The sequence below is a fragment of the Acanthisitta chloris genome, unplaced genomic scaffold, assembly GCF_000695815.1.
Source record: "Acanthisitta chloris isolate BGI_N310 unplaced genomic scaffold, ASM69581v1 scaffold18701, whole genome shotgun sequence".
Classification (NCBI taxonomy): domain Eukaryota; kingdom Metazoa; phylum Chordata; class Aves; order Passeriformes; family Acanthisittidae; genus Acanthisitta; species Acanthisitta chloris.
Window position 1 is genome coordinate 30,665 of NW_008655695.1, and position 14,351 is coordinate 45,015.

Sequence of the window (14,351 nt, forward strand, 5' to 3'; positions counted from 1 at the left end):
TCCTAAAAGTGCAGCATCTGAGTGATTAACAGGAGATGGGGCAGCACAGTGAGGGATGTGACAGGTGTTTCACAGCTTCTTCATTTTCTGAGCATTATCAGGCCTCAGTACTGGAACATGAAGAGAGAAAGTGGTTTGCAGTTACATATATTTAGACCTATACGTAGACCTTCTGGCTTTGCCTTTTTCTAACTGATTTAAATTAGCAGTGCAGCATCTGAGTGATTAACAGGAGATGGGGCAGCACAGTGAGGGATGTGACAGGTGTTTCACAGCTTCTTCATTTTCTGAGCATTATCAGGCCTCAGTACTGGAACATGAAGAGAGAAAGTGGTTTGCAGTTACATATATTTAGACCTATACGTAGACCTTCTGGCTTTGCCTTTTTCTAACTGATTTAAATTAGCTGTGGTCCCTTTTTGGTCCCATTTTAAAACTGATTTTAAAATAAGGATCTATATATTTGCTTTTGATGACTGAAAATTGGTAACTAGGTAAAGCTGGTCAGGAGATGTCTTTTCTTTAGCATTCTTAGCATTTTTGGTGGCATATTTGGTGCTCCATAGCTGAGATTTTAACTTTCTCCTTGTTTGATTTTTTTTTTTTTTTAAATTGGGAATTTCTGTCTTGTCGTAGAACTCTGAGTGAAGCTTTCTCTAGGCTCACATACTCTGCCTTCCCATTCCTCCAGCTCTGGGACAGGAGTGCCAAAAGCACTAGTGCACTTGGTACATGTGCACACACAGTGTGGAACCTGTGTGGGTCACACAGGGGTGGAAGTTGAGCTCAAGTCCCTGTTGATACAGTGTGGAATGGCAACATTATCATTTGAACTACCTACTGACCTAATTTTTTAGGTTCCGCATCCTTTGACAGGACTGGGATTTGGAAGTGTCAGAGGCCTTGGTGGCTGGAAATGCAGTTTTCTGTGAAATAGATTAACATGTATGTAGAATTGGATTACTGATGAAGGAGCCTTAGTAGAAGAAAGCTGTTAGAGACTGCTCTGAGCAGGCTTTTTGGCTTAGTGGGATCAGGAAGCAACCTGAAACAATGGGCGGAGAGAAATGGATGAAAAGCTGTACAGAGCCTTGCTTTAGATTTGCCTGGTTCTGTCTGCATCTGGTGGCTATTGGAGCATGGACAGCCTTACACTTAGAACTTTCCTATTTTCCAATCTTCCTTTCAAGAAAAGAACTTTGCATGGGAAGACTGCTCAGTGTGAATCCTCCAGTACAGCTGTTTAAAGGGAAAATCTGAACACTTGATAATTTTAACAGATAATGTATCACTAGATAAAGTGATGAAAACTTCTCTGGGTTTGAGTTGCAGTGTTGACAAAATGTTTGCTAAAAATCCATTATCATTGTGGTAATATGCTGTGTTACTTCTACTGGATTACATAGCTGGCCAGAGGATAGAAACTGCTGAGAGCTTGTTTTCTTACAGTAATGCTTAATTGCACTACTTGTGCAGAAAGAGGAATGACTGAGCTTCTACAGTGAGCACAGAGGGAGTTTGATTCTTTCTGTAGATCTTAAACTGATGATCAGCTTAATTTATGCTGATAACAATCTTCCAGTCCTTCTTTCTCAAGCTTTAAGAGATCAGAAAGCATTGTCTAAGTTCTTTAGACCAATATTCCCATCCCATGTTAAGATTTAAAGTATGTGTATATTGTGAAAGACTTCACTTGTGCTTTCCTGTTCATAAAGTATTCAGTGACTTTAGTGTCAAAATGCATAATACTGAGTTTCAGTCAGGATTTGCTGTGTGAGTAACTGTGAGGTTTGATTGTTAAGTTGTTATAGCATTTCTCATAACTTCTGGGCTTTTTCTTTAGATTTAATTATACCCAGCATCAGTATTTATGTTTTACCCATCGTAAAGTGGCCTGGGAAAAAAGACACTCCCCATTCTCTGGCAGTAGAGGCTAAGACCAAATAGAATGAAGGCTAAATGTGCTAGCAGGTGCTACAGATTTCCTTCTTATCTTATCAAAAAACACCCTGAATCCCATTGCTCATGGTAAGGGAAGAGTTTGAAATTAAATATGTATGTATGACTTTCTTGTAAAGACCCACTCAGGATGTGTGGTGGGGAATGTGTGAAATCGATCGCTTGAGCTGAAAGCTGTGCCTTATATAAATGCTGTAGGATTTTGTGGTGTTTTTTTAAAAAATGGATTAGCTAAATAAGCATAAGTATTATTTAAATACTAATAATATAATTACACTTTCTTGTATGTGGCACTTGGAGGGAACCAACCAATAAACAAGGCAAAAACACCTCAGAGTAACAAATTCATAGCATAGCCACTATATTAGTCACTTTGATTATTAGTACTTGTTAGTTATGATGTTTTTTCTTGAATCAACCAGCACTCTAGAGCTTCTGTCTTAGTGGGGCAAAAGGTGCTCCTTTGTGAAAAATCTTGTTGTTTACGCAGAAAACAAGTCTTCAGTTTTGATTTACAGATTCAAACACCTGATAAAAATGAGCTGAAAACGTGCTGTTCTCTCGAAGAGGGTTTGTTCTAAGAAGTATTTCCTAAACTGAAAAATCTATTCAAATGTTTTCTTCAAAGGCCAAAGAATCTGGGACATACACACTCAGGCAACTGTGCATTTCAGTGGGAAAAGTACAGTTTGTCCTTCTTCACATTTACCCGATTGTGCAGTACGATGTGTATTCTCAGGAGCCTCAGCTAAAAGTGGAGCCCATGACTGGTAGGTACAGTTGCTATTCTGAAGTTCTTTTGATGATTCCTATTATACTCCCATGGGACTAGAGAAAGTGTTTTCTCGCTTGAATATTACTCCATTTGCCTTGCTCTTAATTTTGAGTCTAAAATAAATTCCTGCTTTTCAAATATCCATGAGGTATGTCCTGTCAGTGATGAATAGTTTTGAACAACTAGTTCCAGTGGTTGGCTCTGGACATGTAGTGTCACTTTAATATCAAGCATGATTTTTGCTGCCACACTGATTAGGAGTGAATGTTTACATTTGTAATTGAAGGAGCTCCTTATGGGTTAGGTTTGTGATGCTGCAATCTTGTTGGTGTTTACAAGAAGTAAGAAATGGGATTCTCTACTAGAGGTGATAATGTAAACTTCTTAAAAATTAATACTGAACACATCCAGTGGTTTTAGGGGCAGATGAGCATTACGTGTGGAGTTTATTAAAGTTTATGAATGGAAGTTAGTAGTGATTTTGTTTTCAGGCTATTAAGTGTGGCAGCTGAGGAGTTAATAGGCATTTTGTGCTGTCATTCGAGTTACAGGGGGTGCAATGTGTGGCAAAGCAAGGACAGGCATATTGGGCATTAATCATAGAATCAGCTGGGTTGGAAGAGACCTCAAAGATCATTGAGTCCAGCCCTACCATGGCACTAAGTGCCACATCCAGTCTCACCTTGAAAACCTCCAGGGGCAGAATCACCTCCCTGGCCCTGCTGACCACACTGTTCCTGACCCAGGCCAGGATGCCATTGGCTAATCAAATTAGCTACCCCTCTGAAATTGATAGTTGTGATTCTGTGTGCACACTGTCACTTTTATTATGTTGGTTATGTAAATACAGCATGTGGGTATGACTGACATCAAAGGTTCAAAAATACAAAGCTGTCTACAACCTGGAGAGCTTAACCAAAACTTAGTAAATTCTTTGGGGTTATTGTAATTCACTGAATTCTGTGCTGCCAGAGCTGCACAGTAGGTGAGCCAGCTCATCTAAGCCATCCAAGTTACAGTGGGTTTGGGCAGTCAAGTTGAAACAACTTGTTTCCCCACAAGGATGTATCAGGGCTGGGTTGAATGTGTTGTATAACACCAAAACCCTACACTTCTAAGTGACAGAAGAGTCCAAGTGCAGTGTGGCCATCCACTGCAATCTGTTAACAATGTCTGCTCTTTCCTTCAGACAGCCTTTTGGCTGGCATTCCCCAGAAGGTGAAATTCACAGTGACCACTGGTCACTACACCATGAAGAACGGGGACACTCTGCAGCTCAGTAACGCAGATTCCATGCCCATCCTGTACCATCCGGAGAGCAAAGCAGTGATCTATTCCAACACCAGGGGTAAGCAAGAAGTCAAAAGGAATAATCTTTCAAAGGCTGAAAAATTGAGTAATCCTGAAGTAAACCTGTGCTTACAGGACTAAAAACTCTTGACACTTTTCTATGGTTTTTATTCCAAACAATTTTAGGGAGTTGCTACTGAGAATTTCAGTGCAAGAAAGGTCTTAAATTTTCACCCGCAAGGGAGTAGTATGAAACTTTCAGCATAGCTGGACAGCTTCTACTTTCACTGATGAAATTCAGCAGGCATGGTGAAACTGCTGCTGCTAACCCAGAATGCTGATACATGTTCAGTATGTTCAGTATGTTCTAAGTTTGCTTGAAGTGAAATTATAAGACTAACGAAGTGGAGGACTTTGTAAAGTAGTTATGGCACCACATATTCTTCTACAATTTTTTTTCCTCCCTCCATTCTATTCACCTCTAGAAAAGATCTCAGAATCATCCTTAAGAATTCAGTCTTCTGAAAAGATCACAAGCATCAGTTTGCCAGTGGCTCCTGCTTATCATGTGATTGAATTTGAACTAGAAGTCATGTATTTGCCATCAGCCACGGAATCTTCAGTGGACAAAGAAAATACCACGAGTAAAGAAAATCACCGAAAAAACAAAGAGAAGCAGAAAGAAGACAACTGCATGGCTACTGTTGACCAAAAAGTAAGATGTAGTTCAAAGTTTTTACTGTGAAATGTATTTGATCAGAGGGGTAAACACTTCACAAAATAGAAGTGGTGGTGATGGGGAGCTTTCTTATACAGAACTTTTATTCCCTTAAAAGATTTACATGCAAAAATCATAGCAAATGTTATAAATGTAAAGAAAACATAAGCAGAAATATACACTATGTTTACTAAATTGTCAACTGTTCCCCTGCCTAGTAATTTGAGTCGGAATGTTTTAAGAGAGTTTATATAGGGTGAAGGATACCTGTGTCTTTGTACAAGTTGGCATGGTGAGCTTTAAATTCCCCTTCCTAATTCATGGGAAGGATTTCTCTTCCACTTGCAAAGAATCTGTATGCTGTGCTGAGGTATTTAACACTATAGTGTTTCAAGCTGTCACATTATTTAATGGGACTAGATTATCTGTAAGGTCCATTCCAGCCCTTACATTCTATGATTCTATGAAGTAATATGGAAAGAAGCTACTCGACTGACAGCAAAACAATCTTCAAACCATCACCTTTCACAGTGTGCCTCCCTGTTAAAACTGTCCAAGTGTTCTGCCATGTATCCTTGTGTGTAAGGAGATGAAAAGCAATAGCCATAGACTAGCATTGCTTAAATGTGATGTGACAAAAGCTTGGGGGTTTTTCTGCATATAAAACATGTTGTTAAATATAAATCCTTCACAGCTGAAGAGTGGCAGCATTCACTTCAGGAGAAATTTGTCAGTCAAGTGTGCTGCTTGAAATTAGATACACATCAAATACATTTTTAATATTTTTAGCTTTTATTTAATATCTTAATGTATTCTAAAGACAAGTAATAGATCTGTTAGCAATTTATTTGATACTGATCTTAACCAGATTATTATATTACAATGCTATTGGTACTGTTAGTGTCCTTTTATCTTTTTTCCTTCTATTCCCATTCCTTTATTTATAGTCTTCAGGACTGGGTATATCAGTTCCCACAGGAAAAGCTTCTTTGAGATTTCATATCCCACTCACAGGCAAACAAAGACCTAATATTTTGTCAGATGAGTTTTTAACACACTGATTTTTAGTTTTTTTTGTTAAGGGTTTTTTCTTTAGGTTTTTTTTTCTTCTTCCCCTTCTGGATGCATTGAATGTAGACACTTGATTAGAAAAGTTTTGCTTAGAAAGGAGAAGAAAAGCAAAATCATTGTGCTAAAGACCATTAGGAATAAGAACTTGGTTCTGTTTTTTTCTTTAGGTGACCATTGATTGTCCCTGGTCGATTTACTCCACTATTATTGCATTAACATTCTGCATACCTTTTAATGCCAAGCATTCCTTATTGTCAACTGGCAAACGGTAATGTACTCATCATTGATTTATTGGTTCTTTCCTCTTACAAAGTATAGAGCTGGAGTTTCATAAGTAATATTTATAGTAGCCTTTTTTACTATATGTAAGTTGGGCTTTTATTATTTTCCCACTGGAACATGTGCATTTCCTCTGGAGTTCTTTCATGACAATCAAGCAAATTTGTGGTTTCAGCCACTTTGGAAGGAAGACCACAAGATTAACCAAGATAGCCTATTCCTGTGTAGTTATTTGTTCTTGTTTAATAGGGAAGAGGATGTTTTACAGCCTTGTTTTAGGGCATGGACTCTCTCAATGTAACTGTGCAGCTTTCATTGAACAAACTGTGTCACGTTTTTCAGGAAATATGTGCAAGTCTGTGTACAGAATTTGTCAGAACTCTGTTTCCGGCTTTCAGACTATAGCCTAAAAATTTCTGCTGACTGTACAGATTTGCAGCTGGTGCCTCTCAACCCTGCATTTCAACAGGTAAGGATTTACTTGGTGGTTTATGAGCTCTTGGCAGGAGAGCTAGGTCAAACTTGGGACGTGGTGGCTGCCCCGACCCTGGTGGTGTTCCAGGCCAGGCTGGATGAGCCTTGAGCAACCTGATCTAGCGAGCAGGTGTCCCTGCCCAGGGCAGAGGGTTGGGACTAGATGATCTCTAAGGTCCATTGCAACCCTTAAATTCTATGATTCTGTGATTCTGAGTTCTTCTTAGTGAAATTAGCAGTTCTTACACACACAGATTTTGTAGTAACGCTAACAGCTGATGTTAGGTCAGAGCTTTGTAATCCTCTGTGTAACTAAGATTCACAAAGATGCTTTGGAAGGCATTGACACCCTCAGGTCTCAGAATCATTCTAAAGCTTGTGGAGATTATTAGGTACATTTTGGAACTTGGCCATTTGCCTCATGCAAAGCACTGTATGTACCTGCTTGAAAAACCGCAGTACAAATGTCATGTCACTGTTAACATTTAATGGATTCATTTAGAGCTGCAGTGTGTCATTAGGTTTCAGAAAAAAAAAATCAGAGGTTGTTTTCCAGTTAAATACAGCTGTAAATTAGTTAACACTCTAAACATTTTCTTTCAGGTCGTATACAGTAAGCAATCAATATTCTTTGTGTGGGAATTGAAGTGGACAAAAGAGCTTCCTCTCTCCTTGCAGTGCCTGTTTTCAGTCAGCTTTTGTCCAGCTACCTCTGAAGAACAGTCTCTTACCCTGAAACCCTTCACTTACGAATTCCAAGTGGAAAATTTTTTTGTAAGTACTCTTAAGCATAGTATGTCTTAACTGAATGTAGTTTCCTAAGGTATGGAAAGGGAAAGTCAGGAAATATCTTAGAAAAATTTTGTTTCTGTAATGCGATTGATTCTTGCTTAGAATCATTGGAAAATCAGTTTGTGAGTGGTACAATGTGATGGAATCATATCCTTGCCATGGGGATGTGGTGGGGGCAGTAACTCTTGCACAAGTGTCCTTGGTATTGTTTCACTCTTTTCCTGTGTTTTCATCATCCTGGGTTTGTGCCATGAAGACTTCCTGTAGATTACTTGAGCTGCTTTTTCCCTGCTGATTTGAGATTGTCCTCTCCAAAGTAAATTGCAATTTCCAAAAACTCTTTGCTATTGAAAGCATCTGAGTTGTTTTTGTAATGCTTGAGATAAACTCCTCTAATGAAATATTCAGGGTTTTATAGACCATTATCTTAAATGTTTCTTCATTCCCTTTATGGGCAAACTTTTTATTCCTTTGATCAGCTAGAAAGCTTTATAGGCTAGATATAATTTCTTTAATAGAAACTTCTATCAACATTACTTTATCTCATCTCTGAATTCAGTGTCACTCTTTGTGGTGCTTGAGTAAAAAAGCAGCATCACAGGAAGACTCTCGTTTGATTAAATACTTTTGTCTGTTTTCCGTGTCGATGTGTTTTCTACCTGCTTATTGCAAAGTGGCATAGAGCAATATTTTAGGTGTTTGTTTACCTACAGGCATGTCACAAGCATTTGTTGGCAAATCAGCATCTTCCTGGAGTTTCTAAAGAGAACTTGCTGTGGTAAAGCTTGAAGGTTTTTGGTAGAATTTAAATTTTGCAGGAGTTAAAAATCAGCTCTTTAATGATGTGGGCACTGTTATTGTGGGGACCATGTGGTAAGAGGGATGAAGTAATTCTGTTTTACTTGGAATTTGAGTCATGTGTCTGAAAAGTGAGGAGTCAAGAAGCTAATAAAAGTTGTCAAATAGTAAGATTAGTGTCCATTTAGGAGCATTGAAAGGCTGAGTTAAAGCACAGAAGTGAAGGAAGATCTTGCTGCTGGTATCAGAAATAGAGTGAATCCAGTTGGTTTGATTACCTGGTCTAGTGGGAGGTATCCCTGCCCATGGCAGAGGGATTGGAACTACTTTAAGGTCCCTTCCAACCTAAACCATTCTAGGATTCTGTGTTCTGTGCTTTTCTTAAACTGAGGAAGATAATGAAGTGAATGTTACTTAAAGCTGATTCGTGCTTTAAAAAGATTTAACAGGATGTGGCTGCTAAATTTGTACCGTATCAATCATCCAGTTCAATTTAAACGCAAGTAAAATGCCTTTTTTTGGATAACAGCACTGTTTTCTTCCTGACAGACATTGTATCATGTGAAAACTCAGATTTTCCCCCCTTTGGGGGCAGAGTACTGTAAAACAGGGTCACTCTGCTCTTTGGAGGTGTCGATCACACGACTCGTTGGGCTCTCAGAGGTAGACAAAGATGAAGCATTAACAGAATCAGATGGATATTGCACAACAAAACTTATGTATGAAGGTAAGAATGCTGTTCTTAAGCAGATCGACAAGATTCCTCAGTAGTTTTGTCTTGGTAACGACATCTACAAAACCTTCTATGGCATATGCTCTTGGATTGTGGGTATGCCTGCTCAGTAAAGCAGTTTGCATCTTGCTAGACTGAGAATATTTTATTTAGTCATTGTTAATCTGTCTTCAAGGGGAGTATAAGTGCTGTCCAGACTGGGTGGGTACTTGCTTGAGACCCAACTGTGTTCCCTTTTGAGCAGGGCTGTTTTCTTACCTTGCACAGCTCTTCACACACAAAAGCTGATGGGCTTTTAGATATTGCTAAAATGCTGATTTTGAAAGTGCTCTGAAGCTCTTCTGAGGGTTCTCCATTTTTCTTTAAAGATCTTGATAGCATTTTCTCTTTATTCTTGCAGTTGTTGACAACAGTAGTAACTGGGCAGTCTGTGGAAAAAGTTCTGGAGTGATATCTATGCCTGTAGCACCTCGAGCAACTCACAAAGTCCACATGGAAGTGATGCCACTGTTTGCTGGATATCTACCTTTTCCTGATGTCAGATTGTTTAAATACCTCCCTCATCATTCTGCTCACTCCATGCAACTTGATGCTGGTAAGGCTATCATGACTACATGGCTGCTTACAGAAATGACTCTGCTCCAATGTTCTTTTGTAAAGAGAAAAGCAAGGCAAGAAATATCTTGATCAAGTACTCATAGGTGTCTTTGTTACTTCCCTTCACTCACAGCTCTGATTTGAAATTTATAAATTGTTGCTGTAATGGGAACTTTAAATTTTGGTTGCAACCTTCAATCTGTGAGGAGGAATAATAAATACATTGATCTGTTAGACTAGTGTGCAAATTAGTTGTCACTGGATATATAATCAAGTGAAAGCTATTTGATAACACTGTAATCCTGCAGTTCCATTCTGTAAATTGGACATCTAATGTGTCTCAGAATCATAGAGTCACTAAGGCTGGAAAAGACCTCCAAGGTCATCAAGTCCAACCTTTGACCAATCAACTTGACCTTGTCAACTTTGTCAACTAAACCACAGCACTAAGAGCCATGTTCAGTCTTTTCTTGAGCACTTCCAGGGATGGTGACTGCAGCACCCTCCTGGGCAGCCTGTTCCAGTGTTTGACCACCCTTTTCAGTGAAGAAATTCTTCCTGATGTTCATTAGCTTTGAAATCTTTCCTGGTTTTTGAAGGGATTAAGTATGAAATAAAAGAACTACTGAAAATTTGTGGCATGTAAACCAGATTAGGTGAAGAGTTTGAATTCCCACAGCCATTCAGAATATTTGTCTGTACTGTAGAGCTGTAGTGAGAGTTCACTTGTACAACCAACACACTCTGTCAGCTTAGCTCCAGGATCTGCCAGCGTGCATCCTTCTAGCCTATGACAAATGTGAGGTAATGCTGCTGAAATTCATCTTTGAAACCAGTAGAATTGACTCTGCTACATCTGGTGCTGGCCAAAGTGTGCACAGATAAGTCAGCAGAGGTGCTCAGTAACTGAATGTGTGCCAAGCTGACTGTGTGAGCTCTGAAGTGATCTTTTACGTTGTTTAACCACTTCTTGGACTAAAATTGTGGGGCTTTGTTTCAAACAGATAGCTGGATTGAAAACGATAACCTGTCTGTGGACAAGAATGTGGATGACCAAGCTGACAGCAGCAGCGTAAGGAGCAGAGGTAGCCTGCATTCCACAGCCAGTGGGGAGCACAAAGGTTTGCCAATGCCCAGGCTGCAATCCTTCTCACCCGGCCAGGTCTTCAACAGCAGCACAGGAATGCAAATACTTGTCATTCCCAGCAAGGACGACCACGTTCTGGAGGTCAATGTCACGTGACAACTCATATAGAAATGAGGAACACAAAGCCCATTAGAAACTGGATATGAAAGCACTTTAAAGGATAATGACCTGATTAGTCTTCGTTGTAACATGAACTCTGAGGAGACCTATGGCACTCGACGTGTACTGGCCATGGAAGCACCAGACAATTGTATCAATTTAAATGTACAGTGAGGCTTGTGTCAGCTAGTTTATATTTGCCACTTTAGTATGTTTTGTGTAAGCTATTGGGTTTTCTCCGTTCAGTCACATCCTGCATCACAGCACAGGGAAACAACAGCAAAAAATCCAAACTTCTGGACCACTTCTTGATTTCTGTCAGGCAGCTGAGAGATTTGTTCCATGCTTCCTACATACATTAGAATCTAGAGTTGGGTGATGTCATTATCCAAACCTTGAATTTTGATGTAATAATTTACAGGCTTTTCCACACTTGTGCCAGAAACACAACAGAGCATACAACAGCACATTCACTGGTGTAACAGTTGCTTTTCTGGTTTGGTTTCATTTTGTTTGTTTGTTTTATCGTTGTTAATTCCAGCCATGGTAATTTTATATTAAACTTCCATCATTTGCGTACTTAGATGCATGGAAGAGATACTGCTATAAACAATCTTAACTGAACAAAATTCCTTAATTTTCTGAGGCTTTCTCCTTCACAGAGTAGACACTGTGATGTCACATATTCTATGAGGTTTTTTTTTTTTTGGGGGTGGGGATTGGGTCATCCTCTTGCATATTTCTTACCAAAGAAAGATATTGATAGAATTTAATAATAAATTATTTGGCTTATTGAGTTCCCAGATGAATTTCTTTTATTATCATTTCTAAGTGGCTTGGTTTGCTGCCCCAGTTTTTAAATTGGGGCAAAAAATTTCAGTACGATGTGATACTTGAACAGTTGACCTTTCATCATAGAGGCTTAGTGTAATTATTACTTATTAGAGGCCAGACTTCTGCATTCATGATGAAAGGGAGGGGTTGGTTTGATACAGGAAGGCTTGCAGATGTAGAATAATCCTGAGGCAAATTTAAAACATGTAACTTAAAGAATTTCATTATTTATATCTGAAATGTAAATACAGAAACAAAAATGTAAAAAAAAAAAAAGTGTAATTTTTGTGAATGTTGCAAATCCACCTGTGACTGGAAAAATTACAACTTCTGATGTCCTGCTTCTGATATTGAAACTTGTGCATTTAATGTGAGAATGACCTTTTCTACTTGCAGATCTATGATGGTGAGTTGTCAACAGACTCCACAGAGGAAACTGTCCCACGTCAAACACTTGTCAGTGAAACTCAAGTGAGGAACTGCTCGTTAGACAAGTTCATTGTTGGTTTGGTTTGTTTGGGTTTTTTTCCTAAACTCAGCTTCTGCTAAATTATAAAGGGGAAATAAAAAACAAACCCTCTGTCCAAAAAGAATTGCAGTTAAGTTGGAAAATGAACAGGCTCCCTGCACTGGTCTAAACATTTTTATTATTTTATATTTTATTTAAAAAAAGAAAGTCTAAATAGATGTATAAAAGTAGACCTGCTAGCTGAAAATGTTCTTATTATGCATCTTCTTTCTGTGAAGGAATGCCCTTTCTCTGTGGATGTCATGCCATTTTATTCTGGATAAAACCCAAAGCATCACTTTGTGTGAATGACTGCTGGGATTCTTTGACTGGAAAAGGTAACAAGGTAGTGACTTTGACACTGCAGGTATTATTAATTCCATTTTCATGGTTTGCTATTAAATCATTTTTCACATCGTTCTGTAATATACTGTTAGATTCAACACATTGTACTAAGATTGTTTAATGAAATTGTAAGCGTTACAGTTCTAAATATACATGTTTTAAAAAGAAATCAACTTCTCTGCTCCTGTGAGTTCTGTTTTGTTGGGAGGAGTGATTGTTGCATCTATTTTAGCCAAAGCTACTGTTGTCTGCAAAAATCAGATTCATTACCTGGTGTGCAACAAGCCACTGATTACACACTCGAGACATTGATGATTTATTGATTTCTCAGTTGCACAGGCCTGGCTGCTCTGTGGTGCTCCACAAACCAAGCACAGCCCTCCAGACTTCCCAGGCCATTATTTGTAGACCGAAGTTCAGTGTCAGTAACCTGCCAAGTACAGCCCCTCTATTGTGAATGGTTATTATTTTCCATACAAGCTGTGTAATCCCAGCTAACTTCTCCACGTGCTCAGGGGCAGGGTCTTTTTCACAGAATCACAGAATATTCAGAGTTGGAAGGGACCCGTGAGATCATCGAGTCCAGCTTGGCCCTGCCCAGCCACAAGAATCACACCATGTGCCTCAGGGTGTTGCCCAGATGTTCCCTGAACTCTGTCAAGATTGGGGCTTTGACCACTTCTCTGGAAATCATGTTCAGTGCCCAACCATCCTCTGGGTGAAGAGTGTTTTTCTGATATCTAACCTAACCCTTCCCTGGCACAACTTCAGGCCATGCCCTTGGATCCTGTCACTGGATGCCAGAGAGAAGAGGTTAGTGCCTGCCCCTCCACTTCCCCTCCTGAGTGAGTTATATACAGCAGTGATTTTTGCTCTGTGTGATTTTTACTGTTATAATGAAGACAGTTCAGGTACAGGATACATAGACCTTGAGTCTTACATACACATATACATACAACAGCATCTTGCTTTACTACAGCCTTGGAGCTTGTTAGTTCTAGGTTGTCCTTGAGCAAGGGATGTAAGGAATGCTAACTACCACCTGTTCTACTGACATAGAACACTGTGTTGATTTCATCCTTAGAGCTTGTTGACTCCAGGATGTCCATGACTAAAGGATGCTAACTGCTGTGTGTTCCACTGATTAAGTCTCCTCTTGCCAGTTAAGCTTGAAAATATGCAGAAAATCAGACATCAGAGAACATTCTGGTTTAATATAATTTTGATGTATTCCACATTTTGCAACAGTAATGGGAAAATGTCTGTGCTGGGTTTGATGGGAGTCACTGCTCTCTGGCTAGGACAGCAAACCCTCTGCAGGGACCACTGCACCAGCAAAACACAGGGATGGGCACATAAGGAAGAAGTTTTTTAATGAGAGGGTGGTGAGACACTGGCACAGGGTGTCCAGGGAGGCTGTGGCTGCCCCAACCCTGGCAGTGTTCAAAGCCAGATTGGCTAAAGCCTTGAGCAACCTGCTCTGGTGGGAGGTGTCCCTGCCCAGGGCAGGGGCAGTTGGGACTAAATGATCTCTAATGTTCATTCAAACCCCTTAACTTACTATGAAACTACACTATACACCTCTTGTTCAGTGTCATTTCACTCTAATACACCCCAAGTGCTTTATTGACAAGAACCAGTGCCAGGACCCAGAGAACAGCCTGAAGCTGTGTCAGGAGAGGTTTAGGTTTGATAGCAGGAAAAGGTTCTTCCCCCAGAGGTGTTTGGGCACTGAACAGCTCCCAGGGCTGTGGTCACAGCCCCAAGGCTGACAGAGCTCAAGGAGGGTTTGCACAATGCTCTCAGGCACAGGGTGTGATTCCTGGCGATGTGCGGGGCTAAGAATTGGACTCAATGATCCGTGTGGGTCCCTTCCAGCTCGGAATAGTCTGTGATCAGAGGGGGATCGTAACACCTCCAGTGCTTTGCTGA

General features: G+C 39.8%; 1 protein-coding gene across 1 annotated transcript in view; it reads left to right on the plus strand.

Annotated features, from left to right (window-relative positions):
* Nucleotides 1-10,902, plus strand: part of LOC103811083 (trafficking protein particle complex subunit 10-like) — a gene marked incomplete at its 5' end in the record, with an annotated part of 31,804 nt that extends 20,902 nt beyond the window's left edge. The window contains 9 exon segments of the mRNA XM_009084030.1: nt 2,588-2,729; nt 3,924-4,082; nt 4,510-4,739; nt 5,981-6,081; nt 6,435-6,561; nt 7,170-7,340; nt 8,706-8,883; nt 9,290-9,484; nt 10,491-10,902. Of these exon segments, the coding sequence (XP_009082278.1) occupies nt 2,588-2,729; nt 3,924-4,082; nt 4,510-4,739; nt 5,981-6,081; nt 6,435-6,561; nt 7,170-7,340; nt 8,706-8,883; nt 9,290-9,484; nt 10,491-10,729 (1,542 nt within the window).
* Between the last annotated feature and the right edge of the window lie 3,449 nt (nt 10,903-14,351).